The sequence below is a fragment of the Rhinopithecus roxellana genome, chromosome 2 (assembly GCF_007565055.1).
Source record: "Rhinopithecus roxellana isolate Shanxi Qingling chromosome 2, ASM756505v1, whole genome shotgun sequence".
Classification (NCBI taxonomy): Eukaryota; Metazoa; Chordata; class Mammalia; order Primates; family Cercopithecidae; genus Rhinopithecus; species Rhinopithecus roxellana.
Window position 1 is genome coordinate 64,771,540 of NC_044550.1, and position 17,946 is coordinate 64,789,485.

At 38.3% G+C, this 17,946-nt stretch overlaps 1 protein-coding gene across 7 annotated transcripts in view; it reads left to right on the forward strand.

Moving 5' to 3' along the window:
• LARP1B (La ribonucleoprotein 1B) overlaps positions 1-11,161 on the forward strand; it is a 154,559-nt gene extending 143,398 nt beyond the window's left edge. For 5 of the 7 annotated variants that reach the window (XM_010378504.2, XM_030918018.1, XM_010378502.2 and 2 more), the window contains 3 exons: positions 5,426-5,535; positions 6,252-6,379; positions 9,174-10,448. In XM_010378504.2, coding sequence (XP_010376806.1) covers positions 5,426-5,535; positions 6,252-6,379; positions 9,174-9,371 — 436 coding nt within the window. In that variant the 3' untranslated portion in view covers positions 9,372-10,448. Of the gene's footprint in view, positions 1-5,425; positions 5,536-6,251; positions 6,380-9,173 lie in introns of all 7 variants that reach the window. The other 2 variants (XM_010378503.2, XM_030918001.1) reach the window with 2 other exon arrangements.
• The last annotated feature ends 6,785 nt before the right edge of the window (positions 11,162-17,946 follow it).

Here is a 17,946-nt window from a genome sequence, read left to right on the forward strand (position 1 = left end):
CACCCTGAGTGAGTAGAGCTTCCAAAATGGAAGCCTCAGTGTTTTATACAACCTGCACTTGGAAGTGGCATACGATTATTTCTGCCGTATTGTACTGTCAATACAGACCAGGCCTGGCACAGTATGGGAGAGTACTACACAAGGTTGTTAATACCAAGAGATGGCATCATTAGGAACCATCTTAGAGGCTGGCACAAGGGCTGAATGAAATTACAAAACTTTTCTCTCCCATGCTGCCACCATTACAGACTTCCCTTGCATGTACAGATACATACCCCAATTGATATATACTTAGAGCCAACCCAGTTCTTAAGATTCTTTAAGAAAAAAAAAAACAAGGCCTCTCATAATACGTCCCTTGACTCACCTTGTCTAATTTTTTCCCCACTAGTCCTCTAGTACTCTGGGCAACAGTGGTACTGATACATTTTCTTCAAATGACCCAAGCTCTCTAGCCTCTGGACATCTGTGCATGTTCTTAACTTTGCTTCTACTTCTCTTCGTCTTCCCTGTGCTTTTCTAAATCCTATTCTTTTTATCCCAGCTTGGACCTTGCTTTCTTCAGAAATGTTCACGGAAAGTCTTGAGAGTGCCTGTAGGGCTGAGTGAGGGCAGACCAAGAGGGTAAGAAGGAACATGGTGTGGACTCAAGAAGGCTATTTATTCATGGGCAAAAGGAGACCAAGGAACAAGACATGGAGAGAAGGGAAAAAGATGATTTTTCATTCAATCATATTTACCTAAATTTATCCTTCTTTAAGTTCTGAAAATGGATTCCTCTTACAAATCTCGAATAAGAATATATTGTTTATCAGATATTGTGATCTTTGAGAAGAATGCAAGGTGCTACAAATAAATTTTTCTGATTAAAAACACAAAAATTTCTTTGTGTTGACTTATGTAAAAACAAAGCCCATTTAATTTTTATCTGTTATCTATATCAGGAACAGCAGATCCATGGCATGTTTAGCTCTATTTCTTTTTCCTCTATTACTGATATCTCTAATCAATCCCTGTTATGTTTTATGTTCTTTCTTACCACACTTTTCAGATTTATACTCTTCCTTATGACTTTAATAGCTACTGCCAGTTTACCAGAGTTGGCATAAAAGGCAAAATTTGCCATTCCTGATCTCATTGTTCTTTTTCAAACTGTGGTTTGCTACCTATTCGTCAATCATAAAATCAATTTAGTGGTTCTAACGTGCTTTAAAAAATGCAGTAGAAAATACCAGACTGCACTGAGCATAGTAATTCATACATACAAATTTAATTCATACCCACATACATACAAATTTAAGAACTGTTTTGCAAAACATACATATTTTTATGTACACACATATAGAGATGTACATGTTGATTTACTTATAAAGTAAAATAATTTTTATAGTATTGGACCTAGTCAGAAAAGTTTAAAAGCCATTGTTTTAATTGATCTCAGCATATTTTGCTATTTATGCAATTTCTGTTTGTTCCTTAAGACTTTCTAATAACTTCTCTGATTCCATTTCCACCCAAGTCTAGGTTGGGAGTTCTTCTTCTGTGTTTCTATACACATAACTGTGTATGTTTCTAATACCTTTGTAACATAGTTTCCTACCTTTGGTTCTGTTTCTGCAGTATTTGCCACTCGACTGTATTAGCTACTTCTTAGGAACTAGTGGTTAAGCACCTGAAGTCCTTGAAATCAGGACTATGTTTGAGTCCCAGCCATTAATTTACAGATGACAGATTGTAATCCCACCAGGCTTTATGTTCTTTATAAAAAGTAGGTTAAGCCAGGCATGGTGGCTCACACCTGTAATCCTTGCACTTTGGGAGGCCGAGGCAGGCAGATCACTGAGGCCAGGAGTTCGAGACTAGCCTGGCCAACATGGCAAAACCCCATCTCTTCTAAAAATAGAAAAATTAGATTGGCTTGGTGGCCTGCGCTTATAGCTACTTGGGAGGCTGAAACATGAGAACTGCTTGAGCCTGGGAAGAGGAGATTGCAGTGAGCGGAGGTTGTGCTACTGCACTTCAGTCTGGGTGACAGCAAGACCCTGTCTCAACAAAAAAAAAGGTTAAATTATGATACATACTCTCTCACAGGGTTATTGTGAAGGTTACACTAAGCATTTAAAGGGCTTAACACATTAACTTATGTATAGTAAGTGCTTGATAGATGATTCCCTCCCTCCCTCCTTCCCTTCCTCCTCTCCTCTCCTCTCCTCTCCTCTCCTCTCCTTTCTTTCTTTCTCTCTTTCCTTTCTTTCTCTTTCTCTCTTTCTTTTCTTTCTCTCTCCTCTCTCCCTCACTCCCTCTCTCTCTCTTTTCCTTTCTTTTCTTTATCTTTCTTTCTTTCCTTCTTTTCTTTCCTTTCCTTTTTTTTTCTTTTTTTGAGACAAAGTCGCACTGTTGCTTAGGCTGGAGTGCAGTGTCACCACCTCGGCTCACTGCAACCTCTGCCTCCTGGGTTCAGGCGATTCTTCTGCCTCAGCCTCCCAAGTAGCTGGGATCACCGGTGCCCACCACCACACCAGGCTAATGTTTGTATTTTTAGTAGAAATGGGGTTTTACCATATTGGCCAGGCTGGTCTTGAACACCTGACCTCAAGTGATCCACCCACCTTGGCCTCCCAAAGTGCCAGGATTACAGGCATGAGCCACGGTGGCCGGCCAGATGATTATTGTTATTAGGGAATTGTTACTAATTCTGTCCATTGGTTGAAAGTAGTAATAATGTGATTTCAGGAAGGAGGGGGAGAGCTAACATTTCTTACATCTCTTCAATGTGCTAGCTCTGGTCTAGAAGGTTTACAAATATCTATTTTTGAAAAATAGGATCTAATTGACTCAATTTTCAGTGATATGATTACAAGCCCATGATTCAAATATAGTTCCTTCTGGTTCTAAGCCTCTAGGTCTTCTATTCCTCTGAGCTGTCTTGAAGTAAGTGGTAAATGAATAAATGACAACTGAGAGCTCTAATCATTTGCCTCGGTCCTTCACTCCAGCAGTTATGCTGCATGTTTGGGCTGTGTTATTAATGTCATACTTTTGGTCTTTGGAATAGTTTGCTAAGAAATAAGAGTAAAAATCCACATATTGCCTATTCAATATAAATGTTGTATTGAGTATTAATCCTTTATCAATAATCTAAGAATTTCTATATTCCTCTGAAATATGATTTACTTGATAAAAACCAAAAACTTACTTCTCCAGAAATAAAGAGAGATGCCTAGGCTTCACCTCAAAGATTCTGATTTTGGGTACAAAAAATAAAAATGATTGGAAAGAATGAATAAGACCTACTCTTTGATAGCATAATAGGGTGACTATAGTCAGTGGTAGCTTAATTGTGCATTTTAAAATGGCTGAAAGAGGCCAGGCATGGTGGCTCATGCTTGTAATCCCAACACTTTGGGAGGCCGAGGTGGGTGGATCACGTGACATCAGGAGTTGAAGACCAGCCTGGCTAACATGGTGAAACCCCGTTTCTACTAAAAATACAAAAATTAGCCAGACATTGTGGCAGGCGCCTGTAATCCCAGCTACTCGGGAAGCTGAGGCAGGAGAATTGCTTGAACCCAGGAGGTGGAGGTTGCAGTAAGCCGAGATGGCACCACTGCACTCCATCGTGGGCAACAAGAGCAAAACTCTGTCTCAAAAGAATAAATAAATAAATAGAATTTTAAAAATGAATAAATAAAGTGGCTTAAAGAGTGTAATTGAATTGTTTGTAACTCGAAGGATAAATACTTGAGGGGATGGATACTCCATTCCCCATGACAGGCTTATCTCACATTGCATGCCTGTATCAAAACATGTCATGTGCCCCATAAATATATGCACCCACTGTGTACCCACAAAAATTTTAAAAATTAAAAAAAAGATCCTGACTCCATTGGTTTGGAGCAGAGCCCGGGCATCAGTATTTTTTAAAAGCTCCCCAGATGATTATAATATGTAGCTAAGACTGAGAACAACTGATGTCGGTATAATATGATCCCATAAGAGGAACATCAAAGCAAGTTTGTCATTGTGAACCACTGTGGCTCCTTTAGTCTTTGATCTCCTTAGACTTCAGTCATGCAAGTTCAACCAATAGCATCACTTAAGGCTATGGGAGCCAAGGGCTCAGGTTAGTGTTTAAGTGTGTAGTTGGCAGTCCTGCATTTCTCTTGTTGGCTTGCCAGAACATCACTATTCATCTTGTAAATAAGCTGCTTACAAAAGAGACACACAATCACACACCCTGCTTCCTGTGACTGACAGCCAGTTAACATTATGTTAGCAGAATGGAGAGGTTGCAACCTTTCTGTTGAGGTACCCAGAAAGACTTGGGATTCTAACTTAGGAGTGTTTTAATTGTGGTATCTTTTAGTGCAGCTAGACAAGGTCTTTTTGTTGCCATCTTACAGCATTGTTTCACTCCCATGGGTTCTGCTCATCACCTGTGGTTGAAGGTTGAGCCTATAGAGTTTGCTGATCCACTGAGCAGAACTCCTAGATTCTCTAGATAGTTATAGACAGAAACAAAGAAATTTGTTTTCTCATTTATGTAGTGATTATAGCTCTATTAGCAATATATCTACTATTAATTGTACTTTATAATGAAAGCAGGGAGGCTCTCTTAACCATATAATTATGTTTGTACCATTATAGTTGAATGGGACAACCACACCTAGGATCTAGGGCACAGCTGTATGGTCTTTATCTTCCTAGAGTAAAGCTTACATTCAAGAGTATTTATTTAATACTGTGTACAAATACACCATTATAAATTTTGGTTTGGGGAAAATCTGACACATCCCCAATTTATCACTAAATCTTTTGGCCAGTTCTTCAGAAACACCAGGGAGAGATACTGAGTACATCTAAAGAGGTCATACTGAATTATCCAAGGGCTGCCTCTCATGCAGCAGGTTCTCTGTATACCTTCATGATGTGCTATGGCTGAGTCAACAAAAATAGCAAAGCCAGCTATGGATTACTAATTACCAGTTCAGTTAAAAATCTGCATACTGACTGGGCGCAGTGACTCACACCTGTAATCCCAGCACTTTGGGAGGTTGAGGCGGATGGATCACCTGAGGTCAGGAGTTTGAGACCAGCCTGGCCAACATGGTAAAACCCCTTTTCTACTAAAAATACAAAAAATTAGCCGGGCACGGTGGTGGTCACCTGTAATCCCAGCTACTCAGGAGGCTGAGGCAGGAGAATAGCTTGAACCAGGGAGGCAGATGTTGCAGTGAGCTGAGGTTGCACCATTGTACTCCAACCTGGACAGTAGGAGCGAGACTTGGTCTCAAAAAAATTAAAAAATCTGAATGCTAAAATGTTATTTTTCGTTTAGGATTACTTGTGCCATGTTTGCTTATATTGATGTTACTACTATAGAGAGATTGTATTTTATTATAAACCTTTTATTTTTTCTTTATAGGTATGGGTTAGAATGTCTGTTCAGGTTTTATAGTTATGGACTGGAAAAAAAATTCAGGCAAGAAATTTTTCAGGATTTCCAAGAAGAAACCAAAAAAGACTACGAATCTGGTAACAATAACATCAGAAAATTTATACTCTAATTGGAAATTGTAACCCTGAGTCTGTCAGTAAATAGGGAGGGAATTCATAGTTTTTTTCTTCAGGGCAAACCATTTAAGATCTTCATGCTATTATTATGTTTCTTGATGAAGGATGGGGCACCAGGTAGTAAGAAGGCCCTTCCTGGGAGGTGCTGGAAAGTAACTACTCTCAAGTCTTTCTTTTATGGAGGTGTATTTTGTCATTATCCCTTTGACAAACATGGCTACTCACTGATGTTCCATTACATGAAAATTCTATGCAACATCAGCAGGTAAGCTTGGAAAGGCAGAAATAGCACAGTGGTTAAGAGTGCAGGTTCTGGGCCAGATTGCTAGGTCCAAATTCCCTTTCCACTATTTAGAATCTTTGTGACGGTGGGTAAATTGCCTATCCTTGCTATCCTCAGTTTTCTCATCTGTAACATATATGAGAATATCCATCTTTTGGGTTGTATATGGGTCAAATTAGTTTGATGCAAAATAAAGCACTTAATACTTGTTACATAGCAAATGCTCAATAAATATTAGCTGCCATTATTGCTTAATTCATTACATGTCATTCTCAAGATCTACAGTAAGCATATATTGGAAGATAAATTGTTTATTGCTGATAGGATTATATTTAATGTGAATCATTTTAAAAATTTTATATAGTTTATAATGTATATTATTCTTCGTTATTAGGTCAGCTATATGGACTAGAAAAGTTTTGGGCTTATTTGAAATATTCTCAATCTACGACACAGTCTATTGACCCAAAACTTCAGGAATACCTCTGTAGTTTTAAGAGGTTAGAAGACTTCCGTGTTGATGTAAGTTTTAAGTCATTTCCTCTATTCTTTTTATTATCCATATATTTCAATCTCTTATCAGTGACTTTTTTTTTTTTTTTGAGACGGAGTCTCGCTCTGTCACCCAGGTTGAGTGCAGTGGCCGGATCTCAGCTCACTGCAAGCTCCGCCTCCCGGGTTCACGCCATTCTCCTGCCTCAGCCTCCCAAGTAGCTGGGACTACAGGCGCCTGCCACCTCGCCCGGTTAGTTTTTTGTATTTTTTAGTAGAGACGGGGTTTCACCGTGTTAGCCAGGATGGTCTCGATCTCCTGACCTCATGATCCGCCCGTCTCGGCCTCCCAAAGTGCTGGGATTACAGGCTTGAGCCACCGCGCCCGGCCATCAGTGGCTTTTTAAGCTTTAATTTTGTAATTTTTATTTCTTAACTTTTTAGTTTTAAAATTAAGCTTTGAAATAGATACAAAAATAGTTCAGAGAATTCCTATATACTCTGTTCACTCAGATTTCCCAAATGTTAACATCTTGCATAACCACAGTGCAATTGTTAATTCAATTTAATTTTCATATGCTTCTATAATTAAACATTTTCTAGATTTATTAATTTTTATCTGATATGCTAATTTGTCACTAGCAATGTGAAAACTTTTCACTTTTTAATGATCTTTTATCCATATACTTTCTGTAACATGTGCTGATATAGCTTTAGGGTACCTGCATAATAAAATTAAGGAGAGAATGTTGTGTGCATGTGTGCAAGCACAAGAGTGGTGTCTTTTAGTTGAATCAGCTAGACAAGGTCCTTTTGCTGCCATCTTATGACGATGTCCACTCTCATGGGTTCTTCTCATCACCTTTGGTTGAAGGTTGCACTTATATAGGCTTTATCAATTTGATTTCAAAAGGAAAAGAAAAGCATTAAAAAATGTCAAGAATGTAAGAAGATAAAGGAAAAGGACGAAGAAGATAAATAAAAAATTAAGGAGAAAGGCTGGGCATGGTAACTCACACCTGTAATTCCAGCACTTTGGGAGGCTGAGGCGGGTGGATCACCTGATGCCAGTAGTTCAAGACCAGCCTGGTCAACATGGCAAAACCCTGTCTGTACTAAAAATACAAAAATTAACTGGGTGTGATGGTGCACATGTGTAATCCCTGCTACTCGGGAGGCTGAGGCACAAGAATTTCTTGAACCTGGGAGGCGGAGGTTGCAGTGAGCCGAGATTGTGCCACTGCACTCCAGCCTAGGCAACAGAATGAGACTCTGTCTAAAAAAAAAAAAGAAGGAAGAAGAAAAATTTTAAATTTAAAAATAGAAAAGAAGTCAAGGGAAGGCTAGGTTCATCATCTCTGCTTTGTGTTGTAATTTGTCTTGCAGTTTTGTGTAAATGGACTTGATGACCCAGGGATAGGGTTAATAAAAGTGCCTGTCTCTTGAATTAAGAGCTATTTTTCTAGAGTGGTCTAACCAGTTCTATCACAAAGACATCCTTGCTCTATATTTGAGACTCTTGTCCCATCTGAACATAAGCCAAGAATTCAGGCCTCCTCCTTTAAGTACAATGGAAGATTGGATAAGGAGGTTACTATCTTAATTTATCTCCACATAAAAATACTATTTCATTGGTGTCCAGTTCTGGGCTCCCAAATCTTGGTAACTGGAAAGGCCTAAAAAACTGACTTTTTTTGAATGCAGGATGCCTTTTCACTGGGTACTTAAACGTTTGAAGATGTTTACATTTGGTACCATCAATAATACTCTTCAGTCTCCTTATCATAGGAATTCTAGATAAACCTTCAAACTTGCTAACGATAATTTAACTTGGCATCTTTTTTATTCCTCTACTGCTTTCATTTATCTGTTAAACATTTTCACTTAAGCAAGCCTGGAATAGGAGTTTAGGATTGAGAAAGAGACTGGAGATACACATCTTTTACAGCTTACGAAATTGAATAAAGAAGGCAAATAGCCTCACTGAAACATTTTCTTGGAGGCAAGGAACCCAGCCTTATACTTGTGCCCTATCAGATAGCTCAGGCCTAAAACATGAGAGAAGCTTAATAAACACATGTTGAGGCTGGGCATGGTGGCTCACGCCTGTAATCCCAGCACTTTGGGAGGCCGAGGCGGGTGGATCACCTGAGCTCAGGAGTTTGAGATCACCCAGGGCAACATGGTGAAACCCCCTCTCTACTAAAAATACAAAAAAATTAACCGGGTGTGGTGGCGGGCGCCTCTAGTCCCAGCTACCTGGAAGGCTGAAGCAGGAGAATCGCTTGAGCCCCAAAGGCGAAGGTTGCAGTGAGCCGGGATCACGCCACTGCACATCACCTTGGGCTACAGAGTGAGACTTCGTCTCAAAAAAAAAAAAAAAAAAAAAAAAAACACAAACAAACACAAAAACACTCGGGCTACAGAGTGAGACTCCATCTCAAAACACAAAACAAAACAAAAACAAAAACCACAAACATACGTTGAGTAAAAGAATGAGCAAATACTAGTCGGCTGATTTAGTTAGGAAGAAAATTTAAGTTTAGTACCTTAAGTTGCTGTTAAGTTTTTGTTATACTAATAAAATCTGTGAGGCGGATGAATGGCGTGAACCCGGGAGGCGGAGGTTGCAGTGAGCCGAGATCGCGTCACTGCACTCCAGCCTGGGCGACAGAGCGAGACTCCGTCAAAAAAAAAGAAAAAAAAAAAAAGTCTACTGAAGTGTCCATTTAACTTACTTTTTTTTGGGAAAAGTCTAGCCTTAGGTTCTGAAGGGAGGAAAAACAGTAAAATTGTCAACAGTGTTGTCTTTCATCATTTGCAGCCCCCTATTAGTGAGGAATTTGGAAGAAAAAGACATTCATCTACTTCTGGTGAGGAGAGTAATCGTCATAGATTTCCACCTAATTCCGCTACAAAGCCACCAAATGCTGCTAAACCTACATCTACCAGTCAGCTTCAGGTCCCAATAAACGATCCCAGAAGGAATACTTCACCGGAGTCCAGTGACAATTCACATTAAACAGTGCTGCCTGTGGCCTGTGGTCTCAAGAAATGGTGAAATGCCTGAGAAATAGACTCTTATGAAAGTTCTTTGTCCTTGAAGTCAACGTTTACATCAGTGTTTATTTAGGGAAAATCTTCTGATGTTTAATTGTGATAATCAGAAAGAAGAAAAAGAAAGAAAAGTGGTAGCATTTTTTCTAACAAGATCAATTCTAAAGATGTTTTCCCTGATTTCACAAACAAGGATAGTCTTGGTGACCTTTTATAGAGATCCTCTAGTAATGTATTTTGATCTCAGATTTCTTTTTCAAAGTCATGGTTTTACAAAAACAGCATTCCTTAAATATATTTAAAAAACAATACAAGGAATGCTTAACATTTCAGCTCATACTTCTTAAAGAAGATATAGTATGTTGTATTCTTCTATTCTATAGAGCTTTCTTAAAGAATCCACAATCCAATTACCCCACTGTCAATTCATATTTGAACTTACCAAAAACAAAGGAGGATTACGTATATATTTTTTAAATTCAAAAAAGAATATGAAATTATACATTTAGTATTTCTTTGAGACATACAGTTTAAAGAAAACTTTTTTTTTAAACAAAAGTAGGAATATATAGCAAGATTATAGTTACAGTGAGTATATGCACTTTTGATGCTAGGTTTTGCTTTTCTCCCCCCAGTCATATCTCATGATTTCCACAGGTATTGTATTGGTGTGGAGTTTTCTGAATTGGCATAAGCTGATTACATATTAGAGGTTTATTTTTATGATTCTATATAAACATGCACAAGTAATTTAAAACCTACATTGGGGTTGGTTGGAATATTGTCCTGAATTAATTAAATCTTGCACTGTTTTGAATGCATCTGCTATTTATACATCTGCAAGTGGGTAGGTCATAAGGAGTCAGATTATCTTTAATTTAAAATGAATACTTAGTTTTACCTTTTTGTTTAATTTTGTTTTGTCTTTATAAATGTTTTCAAGAGTTATAGCAAATTGATTTCTAATTTTTATTGCTATTACAACTGATGTAAATGATAGTTTCAGTTTTTGTGAGATTAAAAAAAAAGCACTTATTCTGAATTTTTTGAATTTTGAATTATTTTTATTTAGAATATAGTTGAAAAGCTGTAATATTCAGTTTTGCTGGTAAAAGACCATTAATTTTTGTGAATGAAGTTTCAATTATAAACTTACATCCACTTTTATTGAGCACTACATAATTTACAGATATTTTGTTGTACTGGCAAAAGCAAGTGGTTTCAATACGCTAGATTAATTTGTATTTTCTTTTTGAGCAGATTGGATGTCTTGGTCTTATAAATTATAATATTGAAATGCATATAATCTTTGGATGGATGGGCTGTTAATTTGTAAATAGGTTTTCAGTAAGTTATTTCTCATAAGTAATAATTGGCAATTTTATAATATTTACTGTTTGGAGGGTCATTTTGATGCTTTAAATTGCAGAAATAGTCAAATTTGAATATTCAGAAAATAAATTTATTTAGATATATTGTAAAGAGACTGCAAAACAAGCAATGGGTTAGAATAATAGATCTTCAAGTCTTTTCTTAAATGGGGTATGTAGTTCCAGCTTTTCAGTGAGAAATTTCAAAACCATGCTTATTAGCTTTAAATGGTCTCTTGAAATGATCTATCAATTTTTCTCCGTGTCCTTTTTGTGTTGAACACATACATCTGAAACCTGTATTTAACCAGATATTTCTACTCAACTGAATATACAAGTGTAAATTTGATTGGAAAATTGTATATTATAAATGAGAATATAATAATCAAGAGTTTTGTGGTTTGTTTTAATTAGTAGTTTTATCGTATTTTTATTATAAAAGTAATACATGTACGTTGGGAAATCTAGAAAAGCACAAAGAAGAAAATAAAGTACTTGTTATAAAAAGAAGAAAAACCGGGCCGGGCGCGGTGGCTCACGCCTGTAATCCCAGCACTTTGGGAAGCTGAGGCGGGCGGATCACGAGGTCAGGAGATCGAGACCATCCTGGCTAACACGGTGAAACCCCGTCTCTACTAAAAATGCAAAAAATTAGCCGGGCGTGGCGGCGGGCGCCTGTAGTCCCAGCTACTTGGGAGGCTGAGGCAGGAGAATGGCGGGAACCCGGGAGGCGGAGCTTGCAGTGAGCCAAGATTGCGCCACTGCACTCCAGCCTGGGCGACTGAGCAAGACTCTGTCTCAAAGAAAAAAAAAAAAAGAAGAAGAAAAACCAAAATTGGTATCAGGCTATATATAATGTTATAACCTGCTTTTTTCACTTAATGGAGTTGAACGTTTTCTGATGTCATTAATATTTCTCATTACTTTTTTTTTTTTAATTGTAGAGACGGGGTTTCACCATGTTGACCAGACTGATCTTGAACTCCTGGTCTCAGCTGATCCACCTTCCTCGGCCTCCTAAAGTGCTTGAATTACAGGCATGAGCCACTGTGCCTGGCCAGTGATGTCATTAATATTTCTATTTCATGACTTTTACTAGTTACATAGTATTCCAGCATGTGAATATACCAGAGTTTTCTTAGCTAACTGCTGAGTTGTTGAACTTTGTGGCTAGGTTTTGGCTTTTACAAACAACAATTAATAGGCTGGGCATGGTGGCTCACGCCTGTAATCCCAGCACTTTGGGAGACTGAGGCGGGTGGATCACTTGAGGTCAGGAGTGTGAGACCAGCCTGGCCAACATGATGAAACCCCATCTCTACTAAAAATACAAAAAACTAGCCTGGCGTGGTGGCACATGTCTGTAATACCAGCTACTCGGGAGGCTGAGACAGGAGAATCACTTGAACCCAAGAGGCAGAGGTTGCAGTGAGCTGAGTCCACACCATTGCACTCCAGCCTGGGCAACAGACTGAGACTCCATCTCAAAAATAAAAAAAAAAATAAAAAAATAAAAGAAAAACAAACAAAAATGAATAGTATCCTTACAGATAAATCTTTGTGTATTAAAGAGTTACTGTCAAGAAATCTTAGAAGTTGGAATTCTAAGTAAAAACATATCTCCATTTAAGACCCTCTAGGAAGGCTGCACAGTTTACGCTTTCATCAACGACATCTGCTTCCCTACATCCTTATCAACACCAATTGTGATAAATCTTTCTCTTTAGACTGATAAGCAAAAAATCATTTAAATCTCTCTCTCTCTTTTTTTTTTTTTTTTTTTTTTGAGACGGAGCTTTGTTCTTGTTGCCCGGGCTGGAGTGCAATGACGCGATCTTGGCTCACTGCAACCTCTGCCTTCCAGATCCAAGCGATTCTCCTGCCTCAGCCTCCCGAGTAGCTGCATGGAATGCACCACTATGCCCAGCTAATTTTGTGTTTTTAGTAGAGACAGGGTTTCACCATGTTGGCTAGGCTGGTCTCGAACTCCTGACCTCAGGTGATTCACCTTGTCTTCCCAAAGTGCTGGGATTACAGGCATGAGCCACCGCACCTGGCCACTAAATCTCATTATTAATGTCACCATTTTAATCAGGTCACTAATAAGTGATAATTTTTATTGCTTATTAACCATATTGTCTATAGATTGCTTGAAAATACCCGTTATGTTTTCCTTTTGGAGTGATTATCTCTTTCTGATAAATTTATGGAGCATTATTACTTATCAAGAATATTAACCCTTTGCTTTCTAATTTTACTTACGTATGTTTGACATGGCATGTACTTTTTTGGGTAAAGTTTTAAAAAACTATAGCCCTCCTAGAACTTAAAGTATAATTAAAAAAAAAAAAAAAAAAAGAAGTTAAAAAAAAAAAACTATAGCCCTTAAAGAAATTCTGAATGTAAAGCTCAAGCAAATAAAAGCATTACTATTTAATGAAAAGACAATCATTATTGACTATAAATCTAAATGGTCCTACCCAAAATTTATGAAAGTCCCTACAGACCTTAGGGCTTCCTTTTTTATGATTTTGCACAATTTTCAATGTCATAAAAAAGGCAATGCTAAAAATGTTATTCAAACTCCTTGTCCTCCTTATAAGAGACTAGTTGAAGCTGTCTTTGACATTCTCTACACCAAAGGAATTAGGAAGAGAGTTATGTTTTTAAAGTGGTATTATTTTAGTTTTAAAATATATATATTTTTTGTTTTTATTTTTTTGAGACGGAGTTTTGCTCTTGTCGCCCAGGCTGGAGTGCAATGGCACAATCTTGGCTCACTGTAACCTCTGTCTCCTGGGTTCAAGCAATTATCCTGCCTCAGCCTCCTAAGTAGCTGGGATTACAGGCATGTGCCACCATGCCTGGCTAATTTCGTATTTTTAATAGAGATGGGGTTTCTCCATGTTAGTCAGGGTGGTCTCAAACTCCCGACCCCAGGTGATCCACCCACCTCGGCCTCCCAAAGTGCTGGGATTACAGGCGTGAGCCACTGTGCCTGGCTAGGTTTTATTTTTTAAACTTACGTTAGTTTGGAACTCCATCTGGCATTCTGTCATGCTTTTTGCCATTTTAGAAAATAGTGTCACCACTTTCCTTTGTGTGCTTAATCTTTTCCTTCAACTAATTTCTTGGCTTTTATGAAACTGCTTATTATTTTTATTTTATTCTTGCATAGGAGGCTGATACAATAGAATAATACCTAATTATAGCACCATGAGATGGCAGAACGGAATGTCAGATCTGTAGACTTTTGACAGGAAAGTGAGTATGTGTGTGTTTTTGAGACCTCTTACTCCATCTTGTGGTGATATAATTATATCAGTTACTCTTGCATTCCTGATAGTCATATGTGTGTCTCACAACTCATTACGTGGTTAGGCATTGCCCTGGTTATTATTAAATTTGCATTAGTTATTTGGCTATTAGTAAATATATATGGTAACATTAAGACTTGTGTATAATTAAAAATGGAAATCCTATTGCTTTGGTATTTTGTCCTTTCACTTAAGAGTTTGAAGTACTTCATTCGCATTATTTTTTTTATTAACTCTCTTGAGATGTGAACAAAGCAAGCACATTTTAAGGTATATCTCCTGGCTAACCTAAGCCATGTAGTTAAGTCACAGAGCAAGTTAATGAATGGATCCTGCCTAAAACTTGAGAAACTTAAAACTGGATGTTACTCTTGTAACTAGAACAAAGTATTATCACACACAACTAGTTGAATGGCTGAGCTACGGTTTGAACTCAAGTAGTTTGGCTTCAGAGCCCAGGCTCTTCATCTTAACCAGATTGTTCTTTTTTTTTTTTTTTTGAGATGGAGTCTCACTCTGTCGCTCAGGCTGGAGTACAGTGGCCGGATCTCTGCTCACCGCAAGCTCCGCGTCCCAGGTTTACGCCATACTCCTGCCTCAGCCTCACAAGTAGCTGGGACTACAGGCGCCCGCCACCTTGCCCGGCTAGTTTTTTGTATTTTTTTAGTAGAGATGGGGTTTCACCGTGTTAGCCAGGATGGTCTCGATCTCCTGACCTCGCGATCTGCCCGTCTCGGCCTCCCAAAGTGCTGGGATTACAGGCTTGAGCCACTGCGCCCGGCCTCAGATTGTTCTTTAACAGCATGAAATAGAACACAGAACCCCTGACTTTTGAACTCAACTGCAATGATTCTTAAGTATTATAAATCAAGATTGGATTCTTGTGGTTAAGACTGCATTTTTTTTGATGATAGGCATCCTCTGCGGTAATGGAGAGTCTAATGGAATATTTAAAAACCTACATTATGTGATAAATGATTTACAATATATGGTAAATCTTTTGGGAGGAAATTATGATTAGGTAACAATATCATCTATGTGTTTAAATGTTTTCCTAGAATTAGATAAGGTAAAATACAAATGAAACTGGGCATTTTATTTAGAATTTGCTTAGAAATTTTGCATTAATTTATTTAGGGTTATTATTGACAACTGAAGATTCTGAACTGTTCAACTTGAAGGAAATATCCCACAAGGTTAATTAATAGGAATCACTTCTGACTTTACACTCTGTGCCAGTTTTCTGAGTTCTTTACAATAAGCCTGTTTTTTCCTTGCAAATTAAGAAATAATAGAATGGGCCGGGCGCGGTGGCTCAAGCCTGTAATCCCAGCACTTTGGGAGGCCGAGACGGGCGGATCACGAGGTCAGGAGATCGAGACCATCCTGGCTAACACGGTGAAACCCCGTCTCTACTAAAAATACAAAAAAAAAAACTAGCCGGGCGAAGTGGCGGGCGCCTGTAGTCCCAGCTACTCGGGAGGCTGAGGCAAGAGAATGGCGTAAACCCGGGAGGCGGAGCTTGCAGTGAGCTGAGATCCGGCCACTGCACTCCAGCCTGGGCGACAGAGCGAGACTCTGCCTCAAAAAAAAAAAAAAAAAAAAAAAAAAAAAAAAAAAAAAAAAAAAAAAAAAAAAAAAAAAGAAATAATAGAATGGTTTCTGACAATGTACTACACATATTAGCTTCAATAAATTCTAGAAACCAGAATGTGCTGCTATTGTTTTGTTTTTTTTTCCAGATAGTATTCCAAGCCTACAAAATTGAGTACCTTTCTCCGTGTGTTTTAAGATTCATTAGACTTTCATTGTAACACAAACGTTATCACAGTACTGTAATGCTTAATGTTAACATTTTCTGTTTCCAGTTGAATGCCTTTAAGTATAATCTGAGGTGAGACTTATTTTAATGAGTCAATGGATTGACTTTAAGGGAAGAGGTCTGTGAGAGCCAAAATTTAGTTAACTGCTGCTCTAGAGACAGCTTATTTGTTAGAAACATGAGTTGAATCCTGGCCCTTCTCACTAAGTTACAGTCTTTTATCTACAAAATTACACTTACCTCATAGGGTCCTGAAGAATAAATGCACAGCATGTAACACAATACCTGGTGGTACAGTAAACACTTAGTAAACATGAGCTATCATTAGGGCTAAGCGCTGGACAAGTTATCTCCAGGTACTGCAAGGTATTTTCTTCAGTGGGCTGTGAATATAATTTTGAATTTTCATGGGAAATTAATCTACTTAAAACATTTTAATTAGTAAGGAAAAGTCTGATTCTAATTGTTTTATTGTCCTAACATAGTGATTTATGAACGCTTTTCTGCCCTTGTGGTGGTTCATTTACCTCCATGTGAGAAGTAGTAGAGTTGCTTAGATGCCGTTATTTCTACTGACCTTGAACAAGTGACAAGAGCATGATTTCCATGAAGCAGTCACCATGAATCTGAAATCAGTTTTAGTTCTTTCGCTTTGTTTTTTAACAATTTTGCTTTTTATGTTTTCCTAGAATCACCATGGTCGATTACTTCTGCTCATCTCAACATCTCGTTCCTAAGCAGGATATGAGAATCTGCCTTCCCGTGACCTCTCCTGGGCTCAGTGACACTCCAGTCACTGCCCCACCCCTGACCAATGCCACTTCCAAGTTTGACTTGCATCTTACAAACCATATTTCTGTTTACTTTTTTTCTGCTCTGGGACATTTTAAATAACTTTTAGACAACAACTTTAACAAAAATTTATCTCCCACCAAGAGAAGTTGTCTTTATTCCCAAGAAGGGGAATAACTTGCTCTTTAAGTCAGTTTTATTACAGGTATATTTGTACCAGCTTTTTCCTCTACTTGTGTTAAGACCTGTCTCCAGTAGACATTCCGATTGAGGATTGTGGAAATAGCAAATGACATTAGTGTCTGCCCACCACTGAAGGCAAAAAGCTGGTTTATCTAGGCCACAGGCAGAGCCCGCAGGGGAGGCAGGTAACCTCTTGGACCACCAGATTATTTTGATCTTCAGCCAGCTTTAGTGTTGTTCTGCATTTTAATAAACAATACATTTTTATTTTATTTTATTTTATTTTATTTTTTTGAGGCAGAGTCTCACTGTTTCGCCCCGGCTGGAGCACAGTGGTGAGATCTCGGCTCACTGCAACCTCTGCCTCCAAGGTTCAAACGACTCTCGTGCCTCAGCCTCCCGAGTAGCTGGGACTACTGACACACACCACCACGCCCAGCTAACTTTTCTATTTTTGTAGAGATGGGGTTTCGCCAGGTTGGCCAGGCTGATCTCGGACTCCTGACCTCAATTGATCCTCCCACCTCAGCCTCCCAGAGTGCTGGAATTACAGGCATGAGCACTGCGTGCCTGGCCTGTTTAATTATTTTAAAGATTACAGTATAGGTTTCTAGGAAGCCTGGATGGAGGTTCTCGTTCTAGGTAATATTTAGCTATTGAATAAAAATTTATTTTCAAAACCTTAAAGTTTATGGATTACATACAATACAGTTTTTGACTTGGTGCATGAATGTATTGAAATGAACTTGATACCATTATATTCACTTTAAAGCATATTGACACAATTTCCTAGAACCAATCTCTAATGACTATTCCTGAAACTTTTCATACTTGTCGTATTTTTCCATTTCAACTATGTTATTTATTTATTTATTTTAATTTTTTTGAGATGGAGTCTTCCTAGGTCACCCAGGCCAGAGCGCAGTGGTGCGATCTTGGCTCACTGCAACCTCCTGCCTTGCGGCTTCAAGTGATTCTCCTGCCTCAGCCTCCTGAGTAGCTAGGATTACAGGCACACGCTACCACACCTGGCTAATTTTTGTACTTTTAGTAGAG